General features: G+C 34.8%; 3 protein-coding genes across 3 annotated transcripts in view; 2 read left to right on the top strand and 1 right to left on the bottom strand.

The window, feature by feature from the left end:
- Positions 1–27443, top strand: part of Dh31-R (Diuretic hormone 31 Receptor) — a 258581-nt gene that overhangs the window by 104713 nt on the left and 126425 nt on the right. Inside the window, exon 3 of the mRNA XM_070108096.1 lies at positions 7183–7554. The gene's annotated coding sequence lies outside the window, so the exon portion shown is untranslated. The remainder of the gene's footprint in view (positions 1–7182; positions 7555–27443) is intronic.
- LOC106625331 (uncharacterized) lies at positions 715–3756 on the bottom strand. Its single transcript, XM_036363541.2, has 4 exons — positions 3602–3756; positions 1248–1863; positions 975–1171; positions 715–914 (listed from the first exon to the last, which is right to left on the bottom strand). Exons 1-4 carry the CDS (start codon positions 3666–3668, stop codon positions 817–819), a joined length of 978 nt encoding a protein of 325 aa, XP_036219434.2. The 5' UTR covers positions 3669–3756; the 3' UTR covers positions 715–816.
- Positions 3899–5453, top strand: LOC106625332 (uncharacterized). The gene is made up of 3 exons (XM_036363540.2): positions 3899–4945; positions 5012–5211; positions 5275–5453. Exons 1-3 carry the CDS (start codon positions 4215–4217, stop codon positions 5370–5372), a joined length of 1029 nt encoding a protein of 342 aa, XP_036219433.2. The 5' UTR covers positions 3899–4214; the 3' UTR covers positions 5373–5453.

The following is a 27443-nucleotide window of genomic DNA, read 5'->3' as shown; positions in this document are numbered from 1 at the left end:
GGCTTAACAAAGTGGTATAATTTCTATTTTTACTGCAACCAAGATTTGTTTTGCGTATGTAAGAACAGTTTCATTATTGTGAATGGTTCAAATGGCAAATTACTATTGTCATAAATGAAAATAAAAAGATTTTAAATGCTTGAGACTTAACAGCAATTGTTATTGTTTATAGAAATCAAAATTTAGGGGTAACTAAAACGTTTTTTGACGCGTAAAAAAGAATGCCTACATCAAAAAAAGAAACGCAACACAATTGCCCACACGTCAGAAAACATGTTAGCGCAGCGTTGCACTGCATGTGCTGCTCATTTGCTTTAACAGCTGCTATAGCTCGATTCGGTACTCTCCAACGCTTGGCGAATCGAATCGCAGCTATAATTTTCAAAATCAAGAAACTCTGTTTAAACAGATCCAGATCTCAATATATTAAGTATGGGCTTTTCTTGGGCAAATATTTTAAGGATTGTTAACTAGGGTGATGTTTAAGGAATTATTCTTAAAAGTGCTGTCATCTAGTTTCTTCGTTATATGTTTAAAAAAAGACTAAATTTTCCAAAACAAAAACATTTTAAAATTATGTTAAAATATGGGGCTGCACAAGTAAGTGCTGGTACTTTAAGTTTTGTTAAGTTAGAAATATAAATCTTCCTCAAGAAGTACGGTTCTTGCTAAGCTAGTACGGAAATATACACCATACAGTAATAGAAATATACATTTTGTTGACTGCGAAATTCTATATATTTTTTAAGAACGATTTCATATACTCTCTTCCAAAACACATATTTTGAAATTTATATTGATGATCAGCTTTTAATTCTAAGCGGCTGCTTTAGTGCGGTATTCAATGCTGAATCCTGTTTCTTCCGAATGCCATTGCTCATCGCTGGAGAAGTGCATAATAAATGGTCTGAAACCTGAAATATTAAAAAATAAAATTTAGATAAAAACATCAAGCTGGATCAAAAAAATCTTACCAATCACAACTTGACCCGCCGTAAGGCCTTGACCGCAAAAATATGTCGGTTGAATGGCGGCGTTGTCCGCAAAGTGCGAATTCAGTATCATAAGATAATCGCTTTGACGCCCCTCGGTGAATATGAAAGGACGACAGGCCTCGTTGTAAAATTCGGTCGCCAACTCGGAAGACAATGAAAATTTGTTCACGATGTATCTAATGAATGCAAGATATTAGATACAAATAATATTAGGAATGTACAGTGCCTCCAAATTATAGATATGCCACTCACTCGACCAAATTTGCCGTCATTGTTTGTTTAATACATATCGTATACTTCAGATTGGTCATATAGTGTGTATTGATGCCATCACGATAATTGAAGCTCTTAATTTGACCCGACGGCTCAGTATAATATTGATCACAACCAGCTGGCGCCAGCAAATCTATATCACTGATGAATTTTGAGAAGACATTGCGCAAGTCTAGTAGATCTTTGACCATACCGCCAATAAGCGGTGGTAAGGTGTCGGCTAAATGACTCGGCGCTGGTGGACACTCGAGCTGCTCGACAATCAAATGCCAATTTGATTGCGACGAACGCGAAGGTAAATTAAAGTTTAGTGCCGCTGATTCCCCTACAAATGGTATATAAATGTGTTGACCACTATTGTCTCCGCACAGCGTAAACCGTCCGACTGTGAAGGAATCCGTACAGCTTAAGGTATTCGTAATGGCGTCCGTTGTCGGCTGTTGCAACTCAAAATGTTGAAAACGTATGAGTAATTGGCAAACATGGTTGCTCTGACGTCGAATCGTATATTGGCATGTAGATGTGGAAAATTGTTGTGCAGGGCTGCGTATAACAATTCGTTTAAGACGTGTCGTTTGGCCGCATTGGAAATTTACTGTAAGAGGAACAAAATTAAATAGTATACAATCTTAAGTCATTTAGTAGAGTTTCAACTTAGAGTTTAACAATAAGCCCAAGTGAGAATATTTTCTATAACAGTATATCCTGGTAACTGGCATAAATGAAATGCAAGCCCTCTTAATCTTAGAACCAAATGTACTTCGAAAAATATCAAACAAATTCATTAAATTATCTACGGAAGAACCACGGAAGAACCATGGAAGTGCAAGAAACGAACTTCTGGAACTCGATCACGGTCGCACTAGTTTTACGGCTACGGAATAGTTGGAAATGTTGCAGAAGTGAGGAGTCTAATTCATCACAAAAACAAGTATTTGAGTGGCACAAAGCATTCAGTGGAGGTCGTGACGTCATCAAAAACTTACGTGAGTCGTCCATCCACCTCTGTTAATGATGATATCGTCAAAAAGGTAAAAAATCTGTGCTTGAAAAGAGTTGTGTTGGCATCAGATAATTAGCAGAGGATCTATAATATCTTATGGATCGACTCAACACATTTTATTAATGTTGTGGATATGAAGGTGTCAATGCTAGACTCTTACTAAAATACCTGAATCTTTTGCAAAAACGACATTGAGTAGAGGTCGCAAAAAAAAGCTTTAAAACCTAGCGCAGGCCCCATATTTAACAAGCACATCATTATTGGTAATGTGGTGTGATGAATACGATGTCCAACAATCTAACGAGTGGCTCTCCAATAATGAGCCGAAACCGAAAAAAACACATCAAAGTCGGTCAGCAATCAGCAGTATCTTCCAGGCGGAAGACTTTGCTCTCAGGAAAGTGGCAGAGATAGCTAACAACGTAGGAAACAACATAAAGAATATATACATCGATATCCAGGCAGCAATTAAGGCAATAATCGCACATCGCAATTCTTCATAGAATGTTCTTAAAAGCAGAGAGGCAGTAGATGTAGTGGCTGCATATACATATACTGGGCTGAAGGCAACAAAAGAGTTCCGGAAAACTCAATAGCTGATAAGTTTGCAAAGTGCCATCCGTCTGTCTACTGAACCAGTACAGGAAATATATAAGTCACTCAAAACGATACACAGTGAAATTTTCGAAAGGACTGACAAACAGATTTAGGTGAGATGGAATGCTTTAATAACATGCAGGATCACCAAGATCGTGTGCAAGAGCCCCGAAGGAAAACACGGTTGCTGTTTACTCACACGCTCTCAAAAGGACTGCAGAATATGCGAGCTGGATGATCATAAGTAACATACAGAAAGAGCAGGGAAGTGGACATGAGAGACACGCTGGTACACCTCTTATGCCTCTGTCCAGCCTTAGCCTTGAACTTCACAGTGCAATGGACAACATGAAATATCAAAATGAGATATCAAGTCGTGTATAATATGTTACATATGGTTATAGTAGAGTAAAGGAGAATGACGCGGTTGTTCGTTGATTCATATCATTTTATTATGAAATGTCTGGTATCTGCATATATGCAAGGTATATGTTATGTCATTAATGAAGATCTCATTAGCTTAACCAAATTATGTCATATATTTCAATTTAATGCAAATCCGTCACAGTTCTTTTAAGATGAAACTAACTTTCTACCTAATCTAACATAACCTAACTTTTTGACATAATAGGCGCAAAAGAAATATTCTCTACACCTGAAACTTCAATAAGGAATATTAGAATATACTAAAAAACAGATTTTCCACTAAAATTTTACTTTCACCTATACTTACATATTTGCGCCGAGGACCACGCAATAAGCGAAACGAGGCACACCAAATACTCTACACGAAACAACATTACACCAGAAACGCATCGAAATAACTAAGAAAACATATTTTTTTATTTGCCATTAAATATTTCACAAGAACATAGTGAGTTTGCAAGAGACTCAGCAGCTACGCAACAACAACAGATTGCAAAACTGTCGAGATACGCGCCCAAAACAGCAGAAACAAAAAAACAAAATCAATTATAATTAGATAATGAGTTGTTTGATTTTTGGGCAATACTGCCGAAAACTATCTAGAATAGAAGCGCGTTGTCGAACAGTTATGACACATCTTTGGCGTTGGTTGCACGCAGCAAATATAAGTAAACAAATAGAGGTGCGGTAACGGTTTGAGATAACGGCAAGTTAGAATATCACTTAGTAGGATTTTACTGATTGCAGCAGCTGTGTCAAGGGCAATAGAAAGGTTGCGCGGCAGCGCTGGAAATATAGTTGACAATTATTTATCTCAGTTTCACCAAGCAAACTCAAATAGTAAACGAATTAATCTTAAAAATTTAAGTAAATATTTATGTAAACGTCTCATTGTAACGTGAGATATCAAATCGAAAAATATGCGCACCAACGTTCACCTTTTCTTCACGGCAGCGACACTTATTATTTGCGGCACACCTGTCGCTTATTCTGACACCAACGCCGCCAAGCCCAACTGCGGCACCAGCACCGCGGCGAAGCACATCCAACTGCTGCAACCGGAGAATCTCCCACAAGAATGCAACTATCGCATAAACAACTACAACAACCATGTCTGTCAGCTACGCATCGATTTCTCATTGACACTCGCCCAGCCCAGCATACCCGATGCGCAGAATGGTTTGTGGTACGTGCAGTGCGTGAAAGACTCTCTCGCCGTAAACGGGTTAAGACTGTGCGGCACTGAGGTGGGACAACACATTTATGTGCCCTTCAATCCCAGCGCTGGCGTCAAGAGCATCGATTTGACTATCGTTACTGCACCGCGTTCGGGAACCGACGGAAATCTGCCGACGCCACGCTGGAATATAGTCATAAGACAATTAGAGTGCACAGGAGATAAAGCGTTAGGTGCATCTTTTGTTGCGCTTGAAGTGGCGGAGTATGATAACACGCACCTTAAGACCAATATAGAGCTACGAACCAGCAGCGGAGACGGTTTCCTTCTTGCACCACCTGGTTGCTTGCAATACTTTCCACAAACCATTGGCACTATCACTTCGTTCAATTATAATGGTGGTACGGGCATTTATCCCCCGAATTTGAATTATGCCATTTGCTTCCGTCGTCAGGAGTCGACCAAATCGCACGAGTAAATTTTCATTAATGTTGTTACAAATTGTCATGCTAATAACGGTAAATCTGTTTGTGTTCACAGAATTAAGATGCGCTTCTTTAGATTGGGCGCCGAATATAACCGACAGAAATTTCAGGAATTGGACAATTATTGCCGACCGCAATTGCGTAGCGAAGGCTTAAGCGAAGATTATTTACTGATACCCCAAGCGACTATTGTGGACAGCAACATACGCGCAACATATTTCTGCGGCAGCAGCATACAGGGTGACACAGTAGCAAGTAAACACTTTTTATGGCAATAAATTTGAGTTTAATAATAATAATTCGAATCTCTGATTTCAGGCACCAACCCAGGACCACTTGTGTTGATTTTTAATAGCGATGGCAATTACAAAGCTGGACAGGAAGTTGGGTTCGCTTTAAGCTACAAAGTTGTTTAATAGAAAAAGTCCGAAAATATGGCTAAAGAGAGCTTCCGAAGTTGCTATTTGAAGTTTTAATAAAAGCTCGTTTAGTCCAAAGCTTTGTGACGACTTGATTGGTGGCAAAGCTAAAAGCAAGTAGCATATAAAAGCTTATGTTGTCCTGCGCTATTCAGTTACACTTTTGTGCTTTATTGTATGCAGTACTTTGAAGCTTTTTGAAAATATGTGAAATTGCACGACAAACGTTTACTGCTGTATATGAATAGAAATACATTTTATAAAGCTTTCATTGACCTAATATCGTAACCCGCCTAAGGACCAGTTTAGCGCAGTTTTGTCGACCTTTTCCATATTTTCCATCTGTTATGCTGCACTTGTGAAGTTCGCCGTTGCCACACTGAATTTATTCGCTTCTAAAAAAAATTCTAAACTTTATATGTGGTCTACAACTATATTAAAACGGTTTTTTTTTTCTTCAAAATGTCTACCTTTTTAAAGAAAAGCTTGTGTTATTCAAAGATTTTCCATTTAAAGCTATAAACTTTTCCATTTTTCGGGCGATTTGTGGATTCAATCCCAAAAACAGTAGTTGGCGGTAAAGAATGAATAAATACAAGTTTTGATCAACTGTTCTATTGTGTAGGTCCAGGGAGGGCGTTCTGCATCGACAAAAAAAAAAAAAAGTAGTCAGAAGAAGCAAGGTCTGGGCTATAAGGTGAATGGGGCAAAACTTCCCAACTGCTGTTTTTCAAATAGTTTTTAGCCGACCTTGCAAATGTTAGGCCGAGCGTTGTCATAGGAGAAAATTATTGCCTCATGTCTAGTCGCAAATTCTGGATATTCAATGTCCGTGCTAAAAATAGATAATAAACCATTCAAGTTATGGATCCAATACATCAAAATTCTAGAAATTGCCTGATAATTTTGTTGTTCCGCTGTTTCTAACTGACAGCAGAACAGAGTCGCTGTACTTATGGAGTAATAGTAAATTTGGACCTTTAAAATTTAATTTTATGATATCTATTTTGTATTACAATAGTTTGATATTTGCATGTAAATTAGATTGCTATATTATAAAGTTATTTATTTTGTCCTTACAATTTGTTATAAAATTTGTAATCCGCTGATAACCTTTTTTTTCCTAAAATATCCTTGACATATATTTTTTTCAGTTTATAATGTAGATACATATATTAATTTATCGCAATAACAATGTAAACTAGGGGTAACCCTTCTCAAAAATATTTTCAATAAATCTTGTATATATATATATTATTAAAACAATATGCAACAGGAGGCAGCCCTGCTCAAAAACGTAAACGTTTTATTAAACCTCTATAAAACGTATTTTCGAGTTTCTCTATTTTGGATACTATTATCTTTCAAACACGTGGCAACCTTTCAAATTATTTTAATTCAAACAATCCGAATATTAAACTCTGGTAGTCAACTTTTCTACTTTTCTTTGTTGAAATTTATATATCAATAATATAAACAAAATCGGCCCATAACCAAAAATTGCAGAAAAATAATTTTGAAGTGGCTCTATCAATAGGGTTATTGCAGTCAAACGAAGTAGCAAAAATTAATTAAATTTTATACACTCAATCAAATTTTTTATACATTAAATTATTAAATTAAATTTATTTTAACTTCATTTTATTTAATTTTGTTTTATTTTATATTATTTTATTTTATTTGATTTCATTTTATTATATTTTATTTTATTTTTTTTTTATTTTAAGTTACTTTTTACATGTTCTTCATTATTTATTTACTTATTTGAACATGACCTTAAATAGAACTTTAATATTTTTATTTACAGAGTTTCCTTCAGGCGGCCATATTTTTACCCCCTCTATACGGCAACACTTTGTCTGCTCTATCCAACCCATCGAACATGTTGCGTATAAAGAAATGGCGCGTTCTACGCGGCTGCCGGCGAGTAGAACGAACAAAACACAACCAAATTGCCGGTTGCCGACAAACGCGACAATATACTAAATCAACGCCAGCGTTTAGCAAAGTCATACAGAAAACAACGCTAATCGTACACGCGAATAGCATGTTGTTGTCCAGGCAACGAGGCTGCGAACATTTCTGCTACGTAATTGGAATTTTTAACCAGATGTTGCGCAACTTGTTGCTGGCAAGTGCATTTAAAAAGGAGCAGAGAAAATTTACGCAGATATATAAGGTAGGAGTTGCAAAAGAATATATATATTTATAATTTTTAGTAATTTCGAAAAATGTGTATATTCACATATAACCAAATATTTTAAAATAATTGTTTAGTGGTAGTAAGTCATTAAATATACATGACTTGATATAATTTATTAATAAGCGTATAATAAGATCAGCCTTTAAGGGTTCCCACCTTCATTTCCCTTCAAATTTGTATCACGCACTATTTACCGGATAAGTACTAAGGTTCGAAATGTTTTCAAATGTTGCGTTCAGTTGTCGCACAAAAATGTTGCATGGAAATGTTTCTAGTTTTGGTTGTGTGGGCGTTTAAATACATGCAACTTTGCGTGTGCTCCAAAAGTGTTGTTAGTAAAGCCGGTAGCGAATGCCAAACACCACCCATCTAACGAACAAGTCGCCACTCGTTGTTCGCTGCCCGCTGCTGTTGTCTTTGGTGCTTTGTGCTTTGCATGTTGGCGCAATTCAGTCTTTGCCGAACAGCCGCGAAATATTAGCGCAAATAACGGACGAGTGAAAATAACAAATATGGTGATTAGTTCAATTAATTATGAAATTAGTGTAATTGATGTATATAAATGGTGTTGAAAAAGTGAAAATAACTAAATAATTGCTTTGTCTTGTACAAAATAATAAATAATGTACTTAGACTTGTTATATTTTAATGAAAAAGAACGAGTAATAAGTGTTGTAATTCAATCGATTGAAAAGTAACGGTGGATCAAATGATTTCAGTGTTCCCTACAGAATTTAAATTCGTAAAATGCTGAAAATAATTACTTTCACTGAGTTATAAAGAAAATTTACGGAAAATTTCAATGAAATAAAAATATTGTTAAGTATAACGTAAAAACAGAAATGTAAAAAAAAAAATTTTACTGTAGTTAAAATAAATTCAAAATTAACTCAAATAAGTGTGCAAAATTTCTTAATTTCTCATTGAATAAAATATAAATAATAACAATGTGTTTTATAATAAAAATTATACCCTGCATTTGAAACTAGACAGTTGTTCTAATTTCTGCTTTCAGAAACACACCGCAGAAATTAAATTTTATTGCAAAAAATATAAAAAGAGATCAAACAAGAATTCAAATCGCTTAAAAGCCAAGTGAAAGTGAAATTGGATCAATTAATTAAATAAGATAATTTTAATTGCTAATTCGGCGAAGAGTAAATATTTATTATGTTTGTTAAAAACCCCAGATTTGCAAATTAAATAAAAATATACTTAAATTATTCGTTGCTGAATAAAAAATATTCATAATTGTTACAACGATAACAGCTAATACTAGTAAACTAAAAATAAAATATAGAGTTTTTGATTTAAAAAAACTAAAATTAATATAAAATAATAAAATAAATTAAATTAAATGTTGAAAAATTTTAAAATTTTTAAAAGGGTTTGCTTAATATTTGACCGTTTCGGCAGTGAAAAATAATTACAGGTGAGTAAAATATATATAAAATATAGTCAAGCGACTATAAAATGGGTTGCTTTACATTTAGAAAATCGTATTTTTTTTTTGTCTATTAAATTCATTATTTTCGGCGCAGAAAATGATATAGATAGCACCTATGTTTATTAAACTTTATTTATGTGTATAAATACTATAAATAAGACTCCGTTTAAGGCGTGTAGGAGCTTTCCTTAGTCTAGCGAATTTTTCTTATCCATATGACCTTCGATAAGAGCAGTGAAATCTGTGTTTCGTTTTGTTTTTATTGGTTTTCAATACATTTTTACGTTTTGATCCTCTGAGTACCTCAGTCGTACATATAGCAGTTTGTGTCTGAATGTTTTCCATGCACGAAATATACTCTACTCTGTTATCTTTACTATGCGCCTTTATAAAAGTTAAATTCAAATCTATTAAAAGTCTTTATATAATTCTATGGAAATCAGGCCAAATAATCAGGTCATCACGGCCTGATTGGAATACGTTAAGGAAGTACCACTTTTCTGTAAGTCGGAAATTGACATGATTTATTTATGCTCAGGTACAACTTTTTTCGTAATGCTAGCCGCATGCCTCAAAACAGAATGCATGCTAATAAACAATATTCAATGATATGCCTAAAAAAAAAACTAAATACTGCTCTTCATTGTATTCACTTTAAATATATTTTCATTTACGGCATTAACGAATAAATCGGGACAGATTTCTTAGCTGAAAAGAGTTTTCAGCTCTTTATATAATTTATTCCTTAACGCGTGCAAAAGCTGGGTTCCACATAATTGTTGTGTAACGTGTGTCAGACTGCTAACCAGGTTGGGCTAAACAAGAACCCAGACATATGCCATTCGCTGTACCAATGATTTGGATCGAAGCAATGGATCATGTAAGTGATTGTAATTTTTGTTTGACTCCAACAAAAGTCATTACAACCAAGTCCAAACGCACTACCCGTATTCAATCTTGTCTTCGGCCAAAAGACCCATCCTACATATGTAGTGCCGTACCGCCTGTGCCAAAGCCTCCAAATCGATCAGAAAATCATTATTCTAAAAAAGGATTATTTGTAAGTCCACAAGAAACTCACCTGGATATGTTTTGTGAACGTTATCCAAAGGAAATCAGAAATCGGAAAATTACAAAAACTTAATAAATGAACTTATAATGTCATAAAAAGCTTTGGGGTGTAATATGTCATTAAAAATACATATGCTGTACTCTCATCTGGATATATTTCCAACAAATTTGGGTGCTGTGGGTGACTAACAAAGCGATAGATTTCATCAGGACATTGCCTTAATGTATAAGCGCTATCAACAGGAAGCGCTATCGCAGAAATGCTAGCAGATTATTGTTTGAGTCTTAAAAAAAGGCCTTCCAGGACCCAAATATTTACGAAAAGTATTTTTTCTATATTTAGCAATAATTTCTATAAATGTAGCTGATGTTTGCACTGTTTAAGAAATTTTGTTTTGATATCACAAGTAAACCTGGTGTGTCACTTGCTTTTTATTCACATATTGTTGTTTATTGGCCCAAGTACAAGTATATTCAAAATTTGATATGTGTTTTCATGTGACAAAAAAAAAGTTAAATTATAGTTAACCAGTGTTATCAATCGCCTCGGCGATGCCAATTGGTAAACTTAAAGTTAGAATATGACAAAAAAAAAAATCTACAAAATTTTATAGAAATAAATTTAAATAAGAAAAAATGTTTACCTTGACTGTACCAAAGCTATAATACGCTCCAGCAACTCTAGGTATAACTAAATCTGAGAACGTAACCGGCCAACGGTTTCGTGAAGATATCTTGCCAAATAAAAAAGTTGACCAAGCAAGAATTTGATTTTTATCGGTTAGTTTGTATATTCACTGATCAGAAATTAGCACAAACCGACAAATTAGTAGCTTCTTAGGGAGAAAACTACGTGTGCAAAATTTCAGTTTGATATCTCAAATATCATATACAGACAGACGAACAGACAGACTTACAAGGCTAAATCGTTCTCGTTATGCTGATCCTTCAGGGTGTTACAAATTTCTAGACAAACTTAATATACTACTTAGCCACTAATTAGACCATCCTCATGCACATTAACCGGTAACCAAAATTATTGGATCTATTTTTAAAAATTGTAGCCAGAACAAGGTATATAAATATGAGGAACTAATTCGTACAATAAACTTAACTTAATTGAATCAATACCACTTAATCGGTATAAATAAAATTAAATATTCAGAAATAGCCAAAAGCTAAATAGCCGTCAACTTGTGAATTGTGAGTGGTTACATTTATGTAAACAACTACTCATTTGGCAGATGGGCGGCCATTAAACGGTCGGCCCATTAAGAAAACAAGCGTCTACACAGTAATTGAACAATGACTTACAATAACAACAGTAACAAGACTGTTTTTTATTTATTGTAAGAAACGATTGATTTTAAATTTTTCGATTTTCTTTGTTGTTGTATTTATTATAAATAAACAAACAATGAATTAAAAAATAATTTTGAGTACTCGCAGATTCTTCAAAGTTTTGGTGTATCATTTTCGGCGGTAATTACATTAATTTCAAATATGCGGAAATTCGAAATTTACTGCCAATGCTTTTGCTATACAGCTACATTTCTTTGCTCAACACTTGACATAGACAATTTGGATGTGGAGTTCACACCATGCCCAGATCAACACACAAAGCCAAAGCACTCTCGGAGAGCCAGCCGAGCGTCTCGAGGTCACCGTTAGCTGTCTGAACACCATCATATACAAATATATATATATATATATATATATATATAGAAGTATATATATATATTTGTACAAGAATTGTAGTGGTGATTAAAATACGATGGCTCGCCAAGTCAAAGTCAAGGCTAGTCCTTTCAATAAACGGGCGAAATTCATTTAACAACACTTCTCACCTATTTTCGCTTTTTGTTTCGTTATGCAAATTTGTTGTTGTTGCATTGTATACGCTGATGCGCTTCGAGTAGAAAAATATTTCAGTAAATTTACGTTCAATTCAATTACCAAGTGGTATTGAAGTGCTGCTAGCAACGCCCCATCCACGACTTCACAGTAACGGTATGGTCGAGGCGGTGCTCAATGTTTAAGTGTTGCTAGCTGGAATAGCAACAGTTTGAAATGGTGTTGACAGATTCAACAAGCGGCTGACCCATGCTGCCACACAGGCACACACATACTAACACGTAAACACATGCAACAACAACAACAACAAAAGCAAGCACGACAGGTGGAATGAGCCTTTGTTAGAGTGATGAAAGTAACTGTAAAAGCATCTTAACAGTATTCCTTTCAGCTGGCTGCTCGATAAAAAGCCCTGAAAGCTGCAAACTTAAGGGGGTAAAATACACACTAATACATATGTATGTAAGTGTAAAAATAGCAGCAAAACAAAACGAAACACACGTTTTCGACTACCTGTTTTCACTTTGGGAATACAAAAAGTAAAATAAACATATTAGAAGCACAATATACTTTGAAACTTTGGGAATAGCATTTGCTGTAAATTATCTTTTGGCCAAGAGCAGCAACCATGCATAAAAAAAGTGAGCAGTTAAAATCCATCTAGCAGATGCTGAAGTAAACCAGCGCATAGGAGTTGTGTAAAGTGCCCAACACCGACCAAAAAACAAAAATTGAAAGTAAACAGAAAATGAAAATGTTTCAGAGGCTATAATACGAAAAAGTGGCAAAATGGATCTGGCAGTGTGGCAAGTTGAGAGCGAAAACTAACAGGCGGACTGTGACACTGAACATTGTAATACCCCTGCAGAAAAATTCGCTAGTACTGAACTTGTGTGGATTTAATCCTTAAAAGGTTTCTGACTCACTTATGTATATGCTGTTCTATAATAGGTTAGTTTATGTTAACTTTGATTAAAATCTATTGATTTCTATGCTGTAATTGGGTATCAATGTCAGGTTATTGTTTCCAAAATCGTTGAGATTTCGCTAACCGCGGAATTTCTTCTGGTTGAGCTGATCAAACATTTAACAATCCGTTGCTAAAAAACCTACATATACTAATACGGGATGTCTAAACTGTTATCTTAGTATGCAAGCCATGAATAACTCTGATATTTACTAAGTGATTAAGTTGGCTTAACATATTTTGGGAAAGACGCTCCGAAATAGTCCTTCAGTGGTTTTCCTATAACATGTATACGGGCAACCCTATTCATCGTTTAGTCTAGAAGCATGATGCAGTGAGAGACGTTTACCCTTCGGAAACTGTGTCGGTCGGGTAGCTCAAAACTAGAACTATAAAAATTCCACCTCCGACTCAGCAATAATTTGATCATTCCCTCTTTCTTCCCAGATAAGATTTGGCTTGTAGAGGTCCTCATATAAACATAGAAGTCGATAAGGCCTTAAAAATGAATAAAAAGTTTAAGAAACGCTATCTCTAAATGCGTTAGAAATTCATTTACTCTCTTTGCCTCCCAAGATATGGTTAGGTTGGTGAAAGAGATGTTAGAGCCATTTTCAAAAATCGAAAATTTTTCGAAGGAAACCAAAAGAAAAAAAATTAAAAATCCTTCATTCAACTTTCCTTTTTGATAACAGCCTCTATACTTTCAACAGTAACTTGAAATGTTTTAATTCGGTATATGATTTAAAGATAATGTTAGAGAAGTCGGCGAGGCCCTGGTTCTTCAGATTTTGTCAAAAGAAATTAAATAAGTATATTAGTATAAATAATTGTCGCATAGAATTGTCTACATACTTGGAATCTGGCGATTTCGAAGTGATACATATTCGACGAAATCATTTAATATTGAACCAAAAAATTCATACGACAAGTTTACATTTCCTACAGGGCATTCATGGTTGTATGTTCGTCTATGCTTACCATTTCAGGCGCTAGAATTCCCATAAAATAAATAATGTAAGAAAGGGAATTTGTGTTTATTTTTGATATACAAGTTGTTATTACTTCATTATTAAAAGTTTGGAATTGTATTGTCAGTGGCAGAACACAACTGTCAGCATAGCACAATAAGCGAAAGACACTTGTAGCGTCGAAAAGAAAATAAGACACAAGCATATGCAAACAAAACTTAAAAAAAAAATACAAAGTTTACAATAAAACCAAAAAGAAACAGAAGAATCTTTATCAAAGGTCCGCTTGGGCACTAAGCAAAGCATGGCGTTGGGCAAACAATGATATTCTCCGACTGTCGTTAGATTTAGTTATTTGTAGGATAAAACACACATAAGCACAACCGAGCGTACATATAGACACACTCAATTTCACTCTTGAGCCCAATTGTTTGCATTGGATGATGTACGGTTTATGTTATTATAGGTGGCAAGATGTGTGGACATAAGCGCCACTTGTTCGGTTGAATGTGTCCAAGCACACGTGCTGGAGATTTCTTTTCTACAATAAATATAGTAAAATGTATAAGAAAGTTCTAAAAGTTTTAGTCAAACAAATTTGAAGTGTGAATGATCATTATTTTGGTCATTTATGGCCAAAAATATGTGTAAGAGGTGATGATGAGTGGTTGCCAAGATAAGAGAAATGTTCCAAGTCAAATAAGTTATGTAATACTATATCATAAATACTTAAGCAAATAAAATTACGCATTGCAAAACTCAGTGAGTTGAATTTGGTTTTTTCGTATGTTTTATTTATATTTGAATTTGACTCTTTGCGAATATCATTAATTTGAACTAAATAATTAATTAATCACTGCAGCTATGGCAGAAACTAATAAATTTGCAATTTTCAATTTCACGTTGAGCTAATCACGTTTATATTTTTTTTTTTTTGACAAATTAATTAATTTGATGAATATGAAGCCTTCAGCTACGTTGTCAAGCATATCTTTTGCGAGCTCTGCTTCACGTCGTTTTTGCAATAGATTCAGGCTTCTTCGTATAAGTCTAGTATTGATAACTTCATAACAGAAGACTAAACAAAGAGAATTAAAATAAAATATAATTAAAAAAAAACTTCTTACCCCTTTTTTCTTATCTGTTATAAATATTTTTATTGTCGCATAACACATTTCTACTATATATTACAACAAATATGGCTTGAATGTCGAGATTCAGCAACAAATAGCTCTTCTTTTCTTGATTTTCAAAATTATTCAGTACAATCAGCAAGGATGGGTTGCCATATTTTCGAAAAATTAATTGATAGACTTTAGAAAATTTGCGATTTTTTGGCAATTAAATACTTGAATCGACATTAATACGTCCAATTCCATAAAATAAATGACGTATTATTCGATTAAATAATTTAACTCAATATTGTAAATTTATTTGTTGATCATATTTGACTTCCAAAGCAAAGCTTTTAATATATGTTTCACAATATTGCTTCAGCGCGAAGTGGAATATATTAAACCGAAAAAAATTAGAATTTCCATCGCCAATAAAGTTACGCGGGCTTACCTTACACATGCATATATATATATATATATATATATGAACTTCCACGAAGTCGCAAAATAAACACCCCAACAGCGAAAAATATGTGCATTTTTCGTATGCAAATGAATTGATGAATTTCCTTTAATTTCATTTTTTTTTTGGTTTAGCTCCAAAGGGTTTAACACGCAACAGCTGTTTATTAAATAAGAGTTCAAAGGACGAGCGTTAGTAGCACAACAAAAAGTAAGAGCGAGTTTTGCCGACGGAAAAGCAACTTTAATTTATTTAATACAATTGCTGGCAATGAAAAGATGGCAAAAGTCAATGAATTTAAAAAAGGTTTGACTTAGGAGTAAACATTGTCGATTTTCATGGCAAAATGTATTGAAATGGTTGCATGAGGAATCAGCGAGAAAGCAATATGGCTGCCATTTAAGTAAATTGACTTTATTTATTCCATTGTCATTTTCATGATTGTTGTTATCATCATCAAGAGCAAGCAAAAACAAACCGAAGTGGTTGTAACTGTATATTTGTATCTTTGTGTATTTGTATGTGTGTATCCGGGGTTTCGTTTACTCACATTGATATTGCCAAAATTTTCGTTACAGATTTGCTACTGCCACTGTCTTTGTTTGGCTTTGCTTGAAGCATCCGTGCTTACTCTGCATCCTTTTACATATACATGTATATATATATATATATATATAAGTATATATGCACTTATATATTTTAGGGCATATTCTCTATTGTCTTTTATTATTTAACCTTTTCTGTGTTGTTATTATTATTAGTTTCTCTTTGGTTTGCCTATACAAACTTTAAGCTTGGCAGAAACAAATATAAATATACATAGTTTCTCAATTTTGTCTCTAGAGGCAATATCAAATAAGAGATATGATAAACACAAACAATTTTTTAGTTACTGTGGATTATGGAACTTTGCTTTTCCTACGTGATTGGCACTTAAAAGGGATCAATAAATTTAGTAACTACTTCTGAGTTGCCTAAAATCACACATCTAGTATATAACTGCATATATACACTCATATAAACTAGTACTAATATTAGTATTTGAGTATTAACGAAACGATAACTGACCACAGCAAGTTTCCACGCCAAAAAGAAAGCAGAAAGCCGTTAAAGAACAAAGTGCTGAAGAAGTAGTCACTGGATTGTTTCAAGTTCGTTTTTTGATTTGATTTCCGAAAAGATGAGGTTTCTAGAAAAATTTAAATTCTGACGGTTTGGTGCCTAACGCGTATATCAATTGCATTTATCAATGCTCTAATATTTTCTCCAGATATTTCGGTCTTGGAACTACCTCATTGCCATGATAAAATCTAGAACTATAATCAATCAATTTTGGAAAATTTAATATACAAATAAAAAAGTCCACAAAAAAAAAAAACGTTGAATTCCTTGCACCAAAGCTATAATACCATTTACAGTTACATTTCTTATTGCAATTATAGGTATAGCTAACTCAGAAAACCCAACTGGCCAACGTTTTGCATACAACGTGAAATATTTTGCTAGTTCTTTCTAGCTTGTGTTTTGATATAAACAGCCTTTAAGACGAATTATGGCTACTGTAAAGAAAAAATATCTTTTTTATCAAGACAGTTAGAAAGGCACTTGCATACTATAGTGGCCCGTTCTGAACAATTTCTTCGGAAATTGTTGCGTTGCCAATAATCTATTCATAATTTCGTAAATATTGTATATCTATTCAGATGAAATTGTTTTCTATGCAAGAACAGAAATATCGGCCAGTTTCTATGGCTACGGCTATTCCGATAAATAGCTTCTTGGAGAGAAAAGAACGTATACTGATCATTTATAAAGGGTATTTTTTGAGACATGTGGTTTTCAAGGAAAAATAAAACGCACATAATTTAATGTTACCATCAAGAATTTAGTTCTATTATAAATATAAGGGTTTACCGTTCTATTTTAAATATGATTTCGGGATTTTAAATATGATTTGTAGCGCCGTCTTGTAGGAACCAAAGGTTGCTTAGATCAACATCCGCCAATTCAAGCACGAAAAAGTCATTAATCATTGCTCTATAGCGTTCCCCATTGACCGGCCAATGATTCCCTCTGCCTATTAAGCATACCAAACAGTGACTTTTGGAGGATGTAACGGCATCTCAACAGTGGCTTGTGAATTATCATCACTCCAAATCCGACAAACCGAAAAACTTGTCACTTCTTTCTATTGTTAGAAAGTTGAAGTTAATTTAAAACACAAAGTGTACCCAAGTTTTACCGATTTTTCTTTCAAAAGCAGTGGTGGCTTCGTCCTCAAGTTAGAGCCTCAGCCTGGTGCCCCTACAATCATTTGTTTCACATGTTGTCGTCAGACTAATCGTCGTTGCTTTTTAACTCGTTGAAATATTTTGTGTCGACACAAGGTTCATACAACTCTGAATTTCATCTTATTCGTCATTGCAGAACGTTATAAAGTCACTTGTTCCGATTTTATATCGTTTACCCGTTTGCGATTTCCAAAGTATTCGTTTTGTTCATCGAGGGTAATTTATTACTTAATGGTTTATTTAATCCGCAGTAGCATTTGACTTTGAAGACTGATATTGTCTTAAGTGTCGCCATTTCATTTGATAACTCAAGATAATTTTTTTATTCAAATTCAGTTGTATTGATAATAAATCCAATTCGTGTTATAACCTCGTAAAATGGCTCCCAAGCAGTTGTCCAGAATTTCAAAGCTATGTCTATCAAAATTGACGTGTTTGTATATAACCAGCGATCTATTAACGGATGATATGTCATCGTTCCGCACCAGACCCATTTGTCTTGAATCTTTCTAGATAGGCTCTAACTGATAGAGTAATTTTCTTCGAGCTGAAAGTAATCGAAACCACATCTACGAGTATGTACATATATGTGTAACTGTATACCTGTAAATCTCGGAACTAGTAATAAAAATATTTTCTTCAAGATCGTAAGATATGACGGTAACCATTCATAGCATTTATATTACTCCCATTTGAGTTATGTTACCATTTCTGGCAATATGCTTAGCTAAATGTTATCCAACACGTGAAGAGCATCAGCGCTTTACTTCGCATGCACTGCGACTTTACTTCGCATATTCCAGAGTAAAAATTACCCAACATTGTTTGCTTGTGCTCATAACTGCTCTTAAAACCTGCGCTTATAGCATATTTGCCAATCCTGCTTACAGCGAAATCAATGAAATGATTTGACCGCCAGCTTTCAAGCACTAACTTTACTTTATGGACCTACATAGGTGTACCATAAATAGTGGCGACTCAAAGGCATTGCATTTTCTTATTGCACACACAGTGCCAATTTCCCTAAGTCATTTCAAATGTCAAGTGGCTTCATACCACCAACGAATTTATAATGATTTTGCAAAATGGCAATCTCCTCTGCAGTGATTTGCGCCAACTTTTTGATCGAAATGACATTTAAATGTTGCCACTAGCTTTGCTCAGCGCTGACTGTAAGCTTTGGTAAGCACCGAAATGAGTGACAAATCTACTCATATTTGAACTATGCGAATACACGTATGTATGTATATGTATATATCTATCCATGTATGTTAGGGTATTTGTAACTCAGGCGACTTGACCAGACAGCAAACAATTAGTTGGCACACTCGTATTGTCTTCTATCATGGTGACGGCAATGCGAGTGTCATAAATGTCAACAGCAATGATTTGACTAAGTCTGATTCAAAGCTGACATATTAACACACAAACATATACACATATTATATCTTTATGTATCCATATGAGAATTTGTGCGTACAAGTGCTTAAAAATATCTACAGTGCGCTGTAAAATTGTTCTACACATTTGCTTATGCATTATTGCGAGTCTAGATACATATGCATGTATGTATATGTGTGTAAGTATGGTTGTATTAAAGTAAGCGTCAAGTGTAATTTGTTAGCATCTACCATATTTATGAGACGAATGTAAGTGCATGCGACAGATTTGCACTAAAACCCACTTGATTGCGAGATGCATCAACTCTACTTAGCCATAATATACGACACATACACACAAACACACACACACCTAAATTCATGCAATTATGTGCATTCACATATACATTTGTATATATGGTAGCTCTCTTTCTGATTAATGCAAACCAAGTAGTGTTATTGTCATCGCCGATGAACGACGAAATTTATACTCCCATTTTTATGACTCAATGCAGTTTTTTCGTGTTATCTCAGCGCCTGTGTGTGTGTGTTTTGCCCGCAAAACACTAAAGTGGAATCTGCAATATAAAACTGTATTTACAGGTTTTTTGTATGGGCGATAAGAAATGGCAGCGGTAGCGCGCTGCTGCTGCTGACGTGGAAAAATGAATATTAAACTTGGTGAAAAACTAACTGCGTGTATTTATGATGACATTTCCTTTACAGTTTTCTGCAATTCTTTTTACTACTAAACACGGTGGATTGAAATATAAATTGAGATAAGCAAAATTTTTATGGAATTGAAAAAAAATAATTTTTGCGCTCTCATCTAACGGTTGTTTGTAAAATCTTAAACAATTCGAAATAAATATGACGTCCGTTCGTCCGTTCATTCGAACAACTATTTATTTCTCCATCATCAAGATAATCTGGATGAGACACCGTTAAATGATGTTTATCTGCCAAACTGTTCAAAGGGCGTCAAATAAATGACATACGCACTGTCAAGTTAGGAGTGATGGCGCAGAATCTTTAAAATGGTTCAGTTAAACATTGATCATTAGGCGCACCACGCATACTTCCCATATAACGATATTTTGATCATCGTCAGTATTTTTTACTTGACAATAGAAATCTTTAGCGGCAAAGATATTGGTATTGAAGCAGAAAATGGCACAAATTATGCATCTTATATGTGGTTTCTGAAAAAAAATTAAATCGGCTTATACCTTGACTAGCACCCGAAAAACGGTTGACTTGATGATACTACATAGATTAGTCAATAAAATATCCAATCAAATTAAGAAAATTTGTTTTCTACAAAAAAAAAAATAATAAAGTCGATATACAAGTAGATCTTTTCATAACCCCCATATACACTTAATATATTAACAATAGTTTTCAGTCATTTTGCGACTGTGGTGTTAGAGCCTGTTTCTAGTTAATGTAGTAAAAATTTCCCAACACGTACGCTTGTTTGTGTTGCAGTCAAGGGGTGTAGGGGTCAAACTAACACCATTTGACAAATGACAAAAATAGCAGTACGTGATTGAAAATTTTTAACTCAAATTCGTAATCAGGACACTTCAAATAGCTCCACAGCCCTTTTAGCACCTCAGTCGCAAATTTTTCCTTCATATTTGTTGAGTAGTGTAGTGTTACGCCATTATGGTTGACCGTATCAGTTAATGAGAAAATTACCTCAATAAAATTCCATCAATATGACAAAAAAGAAGTCTCTATTTTTTCCGACATTATAATTCATGAAGTCTATTATGATTGGTCTATCACATACGAGAAAAAGTGGTTTCATTGAAAAAAAAACAAAAAAAAAACGTTTGTCCACCAAAATAGGGTACGGACACCACTGTGCGGCTTGTAGCCACACTGCAAGTTTGCCTTTTTATATTCCGTCTAGTAGTATTATCGTACAACTTTAATACATATTTTTAATAAAATTTTCATGACACATACGCATATATATACACACACCCTAAAAACCACTCATACTCGTGCATTTCACACAATGCTTTCACAAATTCAATATTTCAATTTTTATTAAATATGAACGCACTTTTTTTTACCTTAAGTGCGAAAGTAAACAGTTTCAGCTGCTCTGCATACAATCCATTAGTTTTTATTTACTTTTTTTCACAATATTTTTCTCATCTACTTGCCACGTTTAATAACAATTTGTTGTTTTTGTGATTTTTGGTATTTTTGTTTGGAATGTTGGGTGTTTAGGTGTGGTCTCACAGAATAAATACTTTTATATTTACATTTGTGATGCTATCTTTGTTGTGCTATGCGTTGGCAGTGTTTAGGCTAATAATAAATTACAATTAATTGCTTTAAAAACTTAACACTAATAAAATTATAAATTTGTTTAAATCTGATATTAAGGTGCTGAGAAAAGTAAAAGATTTCTGTTCTGGTATTAGGTGTGAAACTATATTTATTTTCATATAATATAATTTCTGTTAAGATTACTTTTAGAGTAACTTTTCAAATAGTTTTCAGATTCAATACTGAAAATTCTTAGGCAAATTGTTATACTAATTAAAAAGTAATTATTATACATTGCAAATTTTTTTAAGTACGTTCCCATATATTTATAAAGTCGCTTGTATATAGATGAGACTATCAGTTGGTTTACGTTATCAGGTAAAAAATTAGAACTAGGCAAGCAGCTCGTAATCTCACTGCTCATTGGTGGCGTCTACTTACTAAATTATGAAAACAAAGCCAATATCATATATAGCTGCTGATGAGTATATAATATATTTTCGTAACAGTTTGCAAATTTTAACAAATATTTATAGAATGAGGCTATTTTAAATAAGCTCAAATAAATTAAAATAAGTCTGTGAAAATATTATTTTTAATTAATCTCCCGCTTAATTTAGGCAAAACTGGATGTAAGCGTGAAACCAGAAAAGCATGGTATCACTTCCTTTAAACCTTGATCGTAATCCAATACTTCACAATGATTTAACCATCTCGACCACCTTTAAAAATTATACAGATTGTTAGAAGGACAAATTTTGAATATCTGCATATCAAATGCTTTTTGGTCGAATTTAGTGCGCTGACTTACTACTTAATAAAACGATATATGTATTGTAGAGAATCAACTCATACTTAGTGGGCTAAAACTTTTGAAAAATCGCCACATCGGCTTAGTAAACTTAAAATACTGATCTTATTTTCTGACAAAGGTATTATGAGAACATGAACAAACAAAGTTTCTGAAAAAGTGGATTTCATAAGGAAAATCTTACGGTCAAAAAGTTATGACTTTCTTATATCTATAAGTATATAAGTACTTAACTGTTTCGGTAGTGAAATCAGAAAAATTCTCGACGACGTAAAATTAGAAAACTAGATTAATCAGGCATTGTGATAACGTTGGGAAAGGAGATTTAGCTATATGATTGTTTTGACTGTTTTGATAGTCTTCCGCCTCAGCAGATCGTGGCTCGTATTAAATATAAAAACAGGTTACACCATACAGCGATATATTCACTATATCGAAGTTAGGTTGGGTTGGCTTATATGGCTGATTCCTCCACACGACAGGAGGATCACACGTCTTTGTGGAACCAGATGAAAAAACGCCTATAATTGGATATCGGCTTTCAGTAAAGCACCCTGAACCGATCACAAATCTTCCTAGGTGCTTTATTTCTACTTCTGCTATTTCACCTAAAAATCTGGATGTATCAGATCCGAGGTGTTTTTGTCTTGATCTGATAAAGGCGGTACATTAGCTACATGATACATGATCCTTTCTTATCTCTAAAATATTCAATCTTACCGCATGAATCCCGATTAGACAGTGTTCGGTTAGGACTCCTCCAATTATTGAAAGGTGAACTTTGTTGAGAGCATAGAGTTTACTATAGAATGATCTGGTCTGAGGCCCAACAATCCAGTAGTGAACAACAGGAAGGCAATGAAGCTCCTACCCGTGTCCATTCCGGAGTTATTGAGACTGAATACCTGTCTTAGCAAGTTCATCGATCTTACAGTTTCCTGCAATACCATTGTGGCAAGGCAACCAAGCCAATCGAATCGTGTAGTTTGCTATCTCGATGCTGGAGATAAGGAGACACCCTTTTATTAGTCTTGTGCGAACAGTCATCGAGCTCGAGGCTAGTATCACTGTCCTACTATCGGAGCTAACAGTCACCACTCTGAAGGAGGCTGCACTCTGGAACCGTAGATCTCTTGCTACCTTTATGGCAGCCACTTGCACTTTTCAGACGCCACAGTAGTCAAGTAGCCGAAAACTGGAGGTGATGGATAGATCCCGGCAGTGTACTCCTCCACCAATATTCGCCGCAAGAGAAAAGAGGTACTTTTCTGAAAGTACAGAAGTACTGATCGACTGAATTTGTCTTACAATTTCCCAGTCATCGAGACCAATTTTATTCTTTTATGTCATTTCTGTTATACTTTATTGTGTAACTTATACATAAGTACAACAAAAAAAAAGGAAAAAACGTTAACTTCGGTTGCACCGAAGCTATAATACCCTTCACAAATACAAAAGTTCCTTACAGGAACTTGATTCCGATCGTTAAGTTTGTATGGCAGCTATATGCTATAGTGGTCCGATATAAGCCGTTCCTACAAATAAGCACCTTTTTAGTAAGAAAATAACAGGTACAACATTTTAGATCGATAGCTTAAAAACTAAGGTACTAGATCGTATATATACAGACAGACGGACATGGCTAAATCTACTCAGCTTATCATGCTGATCATTTAGGTATATATTTTATTGAGTCTCCGACGTTTCCTTTTGGGTGTTACAAACTTCGTGGCAAACTAAAGATACCCAGTGGGGGGTATAACTACACAAGTATATATCTTTTGCTTCTCACTCATACCATCAATTACAAGCTCGTTTATTTAATTTCACTCCAACGACATTATTTATGTTCCAAAGGCGATAATAAAATTCAGTGTTAAGTTCATTACAACGCCCTTGTAATTGTGAAATAATTTATAATTAACATACATTGAAAAGCTTTCTAACAGTGATTATGATATTATTTGCCGTATATAATTGAGCTCAATGGATTCGAATCGTCGATAAAGTTTTTAGTCTTTGCGCCACTGATGCCTAAGTCTATAATTAGTTTAAGCTGAATTAACAGAATGGAAAAGTCTGTGCGGCACAGTAAGCAAAAAGAAAAAAAAAACAGAAGAGAGAAAAGAAACGAAAACGTAATACTAATAATGAAATAAACAGCATCTGGAATTTCACTATCTGCGCTTTGTGATCAGCGAAACACACAAAAGCTGCACGAACAGTAGCCTTGGGAATTTTAATGAGCTCGTCTTTAAAAGAAATTATGAAAAAATGCGAAGGACTGCCAAATGAAGCAAAGATGTACAAATTTATTTATCTACTACTTTATAGCAGCAGAAAGACAGGCTCTTACGGCTATGACTAAAATAGGTGACGGCGAAGACTAGCGATACGACAGTTCAACGGCAAGTAGGCAAATATACGAATGAAATACTAAGGTTGATACTTCTTATTTGTCGTTGGACAAATTTTATGCTGAAGAATTCATAAGCTGAAAATTTTTAAAAACCTATTTATGTTCCGGAAATCTCTTGCTTTATAACTAATCTTTTGAAGCCATTTCTTCTTTTCTAAATGGGAAACTAGGTAGGGTTTCAGAATATCACAGATAAAGAATAATATCTCGAAGATTATCACCTCTGCCTTGAGGAGAGCTCTTTATTTATAAGTAAGTAGGTAGGAGTGCAGCCACTTCAGGCTCAAATAGCGCTAGATGCGCCAATTTGATACACTATCGTAGGACCTTTAAATATTGATATCACGTTTCATCGTTGTGTTCAAACCCTGGTACTTTCAAAAAAACTACTTATTTCCGCAATGATGTTTGTTGATAGACATTCAAGGTTTGGTACCTGATGGATTTCAAGAGTTCGATGTCGGGTTTGCGATAGAGCTGGGCATTCACAGAGGAAGTGTGAAACCGTTTCATGATAACTAAATGCCCCGTTATGGTAGCTATAGGTCTGTATATACTTTTGCTGGACCGTGTCTTCTCATATTTTGGCCATATCTATTTTGCTATCTTGAATTTGGTTATAGGTTTCCATCTGTTCTGATTTGTTTGTTTAAATTGCTCCCTCTTGGTGGTTTCTAGTCGACACATTATTGTCTCTGCCTCGCATTTGTCTAGAGAGGCTCCTATCTTGGTCAACTCGTTAGTGAGCTTAAAGCCTTCCCACATTTGTTGACTACGCTCGAATTAATCTTTAGCAATGACAAGGTTTGCAATACCACTTGGTTATCTGTGTATATATTGGCTTTTGGTATCATCCCGTAGTTATTCAGTAGAACTCCACAGGCTTTCTCTATGCTTAGTACTTCCGAAATTTTAACTTGCATTGTTAAATTAGATTTCCGTACCACTTCAACTTAAAATCTCTGTATCTCAAAGGATACGAATATTATTGATTTGGTGCCGAAGACTTTTGTTTCATGGAAAAATTAGGTTTGGGGGCCCCTACTACCCCGCAGGTGCAAGTTAAAACTTTACCGCAATGGAGACTTTTGTAGAACGTTCAATTCTGAGGAATACCGAATGACGGGTGACATAATTCCATCAAATGCCGCTGAGTTATAAAATTAAAAAGAAAACAAATCAAGTTTTACGTGTATATTAGATGGAAAGTCTTTACAGGCCTTGGTCTAGTACTTAATATTAATATTAAGAGTTCAAACTTTCAGGGAATTTTTTTTTTTGGTATTTCCAACAAAATTTCCCCATGGGATCGAAAAAAAAATTAGTTAAAAAAAAGCACCCTAAAACACATATATTCATTAATTAAGTAATTAGTTAGGGTAACCCTCGTAACCACCAAGAATACACATTCGTCTTCCTGCTGCAGTTTATCTTACTTTATACACGCGCCCATCTTTCAGCATACCAAACGCGGTGGAATGCCTCGCACTAATACAATTTTTATGTACCGATTCAAACTCGCTGCTTGTTAGATCTATCTAAACTAAGTGCAAAAAAAAAAGGCAGCGACGCAATGCATAGTCAGCAAAAGTAAATAGTAGAAAATCCCGCTTAAGAATATTTCTTATCTCAAACAGAATTGCAGGAATCCACCGCAGCTAACAACGCTGCCACCCAACAATACATCAACTAACTCCAGTTATGTTGCATTAACTGAGCTAAGAAAATGCCGCGGCAGCATGCGTTAGCCAATTAGAGCTACTCGTCGTGACCTTAAAAGGTCAATGACGGTTGCCAACACCAACGCCAATGCCGCTATGAAATAAAGCATTAACTGCCACACAATTATTGCTATCTATCATGCGCGCATGAAACATGTTGCCGACAAACATACCGTTGGGATATGCCACAAACATCAAATGGCTGCGAATAATAAATGCAAACAGAGGGGAAAAAATTAACGAATTCACATTTTCAATGCGCTTGTAGCACTGCTAACGACTTGCGATTTGTTGTTGTTGTGGCAACTTTAGTATTACTCATATTATATGTTGTTATCTATACGTTACATTGTAGAGTCTATAGCGGAACGCGCTATTGTTGGCAACGACGGTGGCGTTGCTTAACACCATAGCTGGCATTTGAACCACTTATTAATTGAATCTGAACAAGCGCGCTAAAATTGACTAATAAGTTGCAATTTCCAATTCAATCTGGGCGAACACCACCACCGGCGGACAGCTGTTGTTTGCTATTGACTCAATGCTATCTGTTTCTCATTGGAAATATTGTGGCGAAAAAATTCGCCTACTCACTTATCATTTACCATTTGCTGCATTGGTCCACCACGTACTGAGCTTGCGTTATCTGCCTGCCTCACGAGTGTCGTATTGCAAGCGACGAGGCGCCCAAAGCTACATGTCATCCTCACACTCGCGCCGGCAGTCTGCGCATTTCGGCGCGTAAGTTGGTGGCAGCATTGCTATCAACAACATATTAAATGACAAATGTGGCCCAAAGGCGGTTACGGAGGCAGACAAATTGTATATGTTCCACATATTGTGTAGGTAATAAATTATTGATATATTATATATGTATATTGGTGTCTATGAGTATAACTGCGTTTGTATATAGCAGTTATAATCGAATTTTATAATAAATTCATAAATTAAAAAGCATGCGAATATTTCTTAAAACCACAATAAGCCTTAAAAAAAGATACATTTTAGCGTCAAAATGTTGGTACGTATAGTAACTTCCTTGTCGAAAAGTTATTCTTTTTTTCGGCATG

The sequence above is a fragment of the Bactrocera oleae genome, chromosome 4 (assembly GCF_042242935.1).
Source record: "Bactrocera oleae isolate idBacOlea1 chromosome 4, idBacOlea1, whole genome shotgun sequence".
Taxonomy (NCBI): Eukaryota; Metazoa; Arthropoda; class Insecta; order Diptera; family Tephritidae; genus Bactrocera; species Bactrocera oleae.
This window is presented reverse-complemented; position numbering and strand designations above follow the sequence as displayed.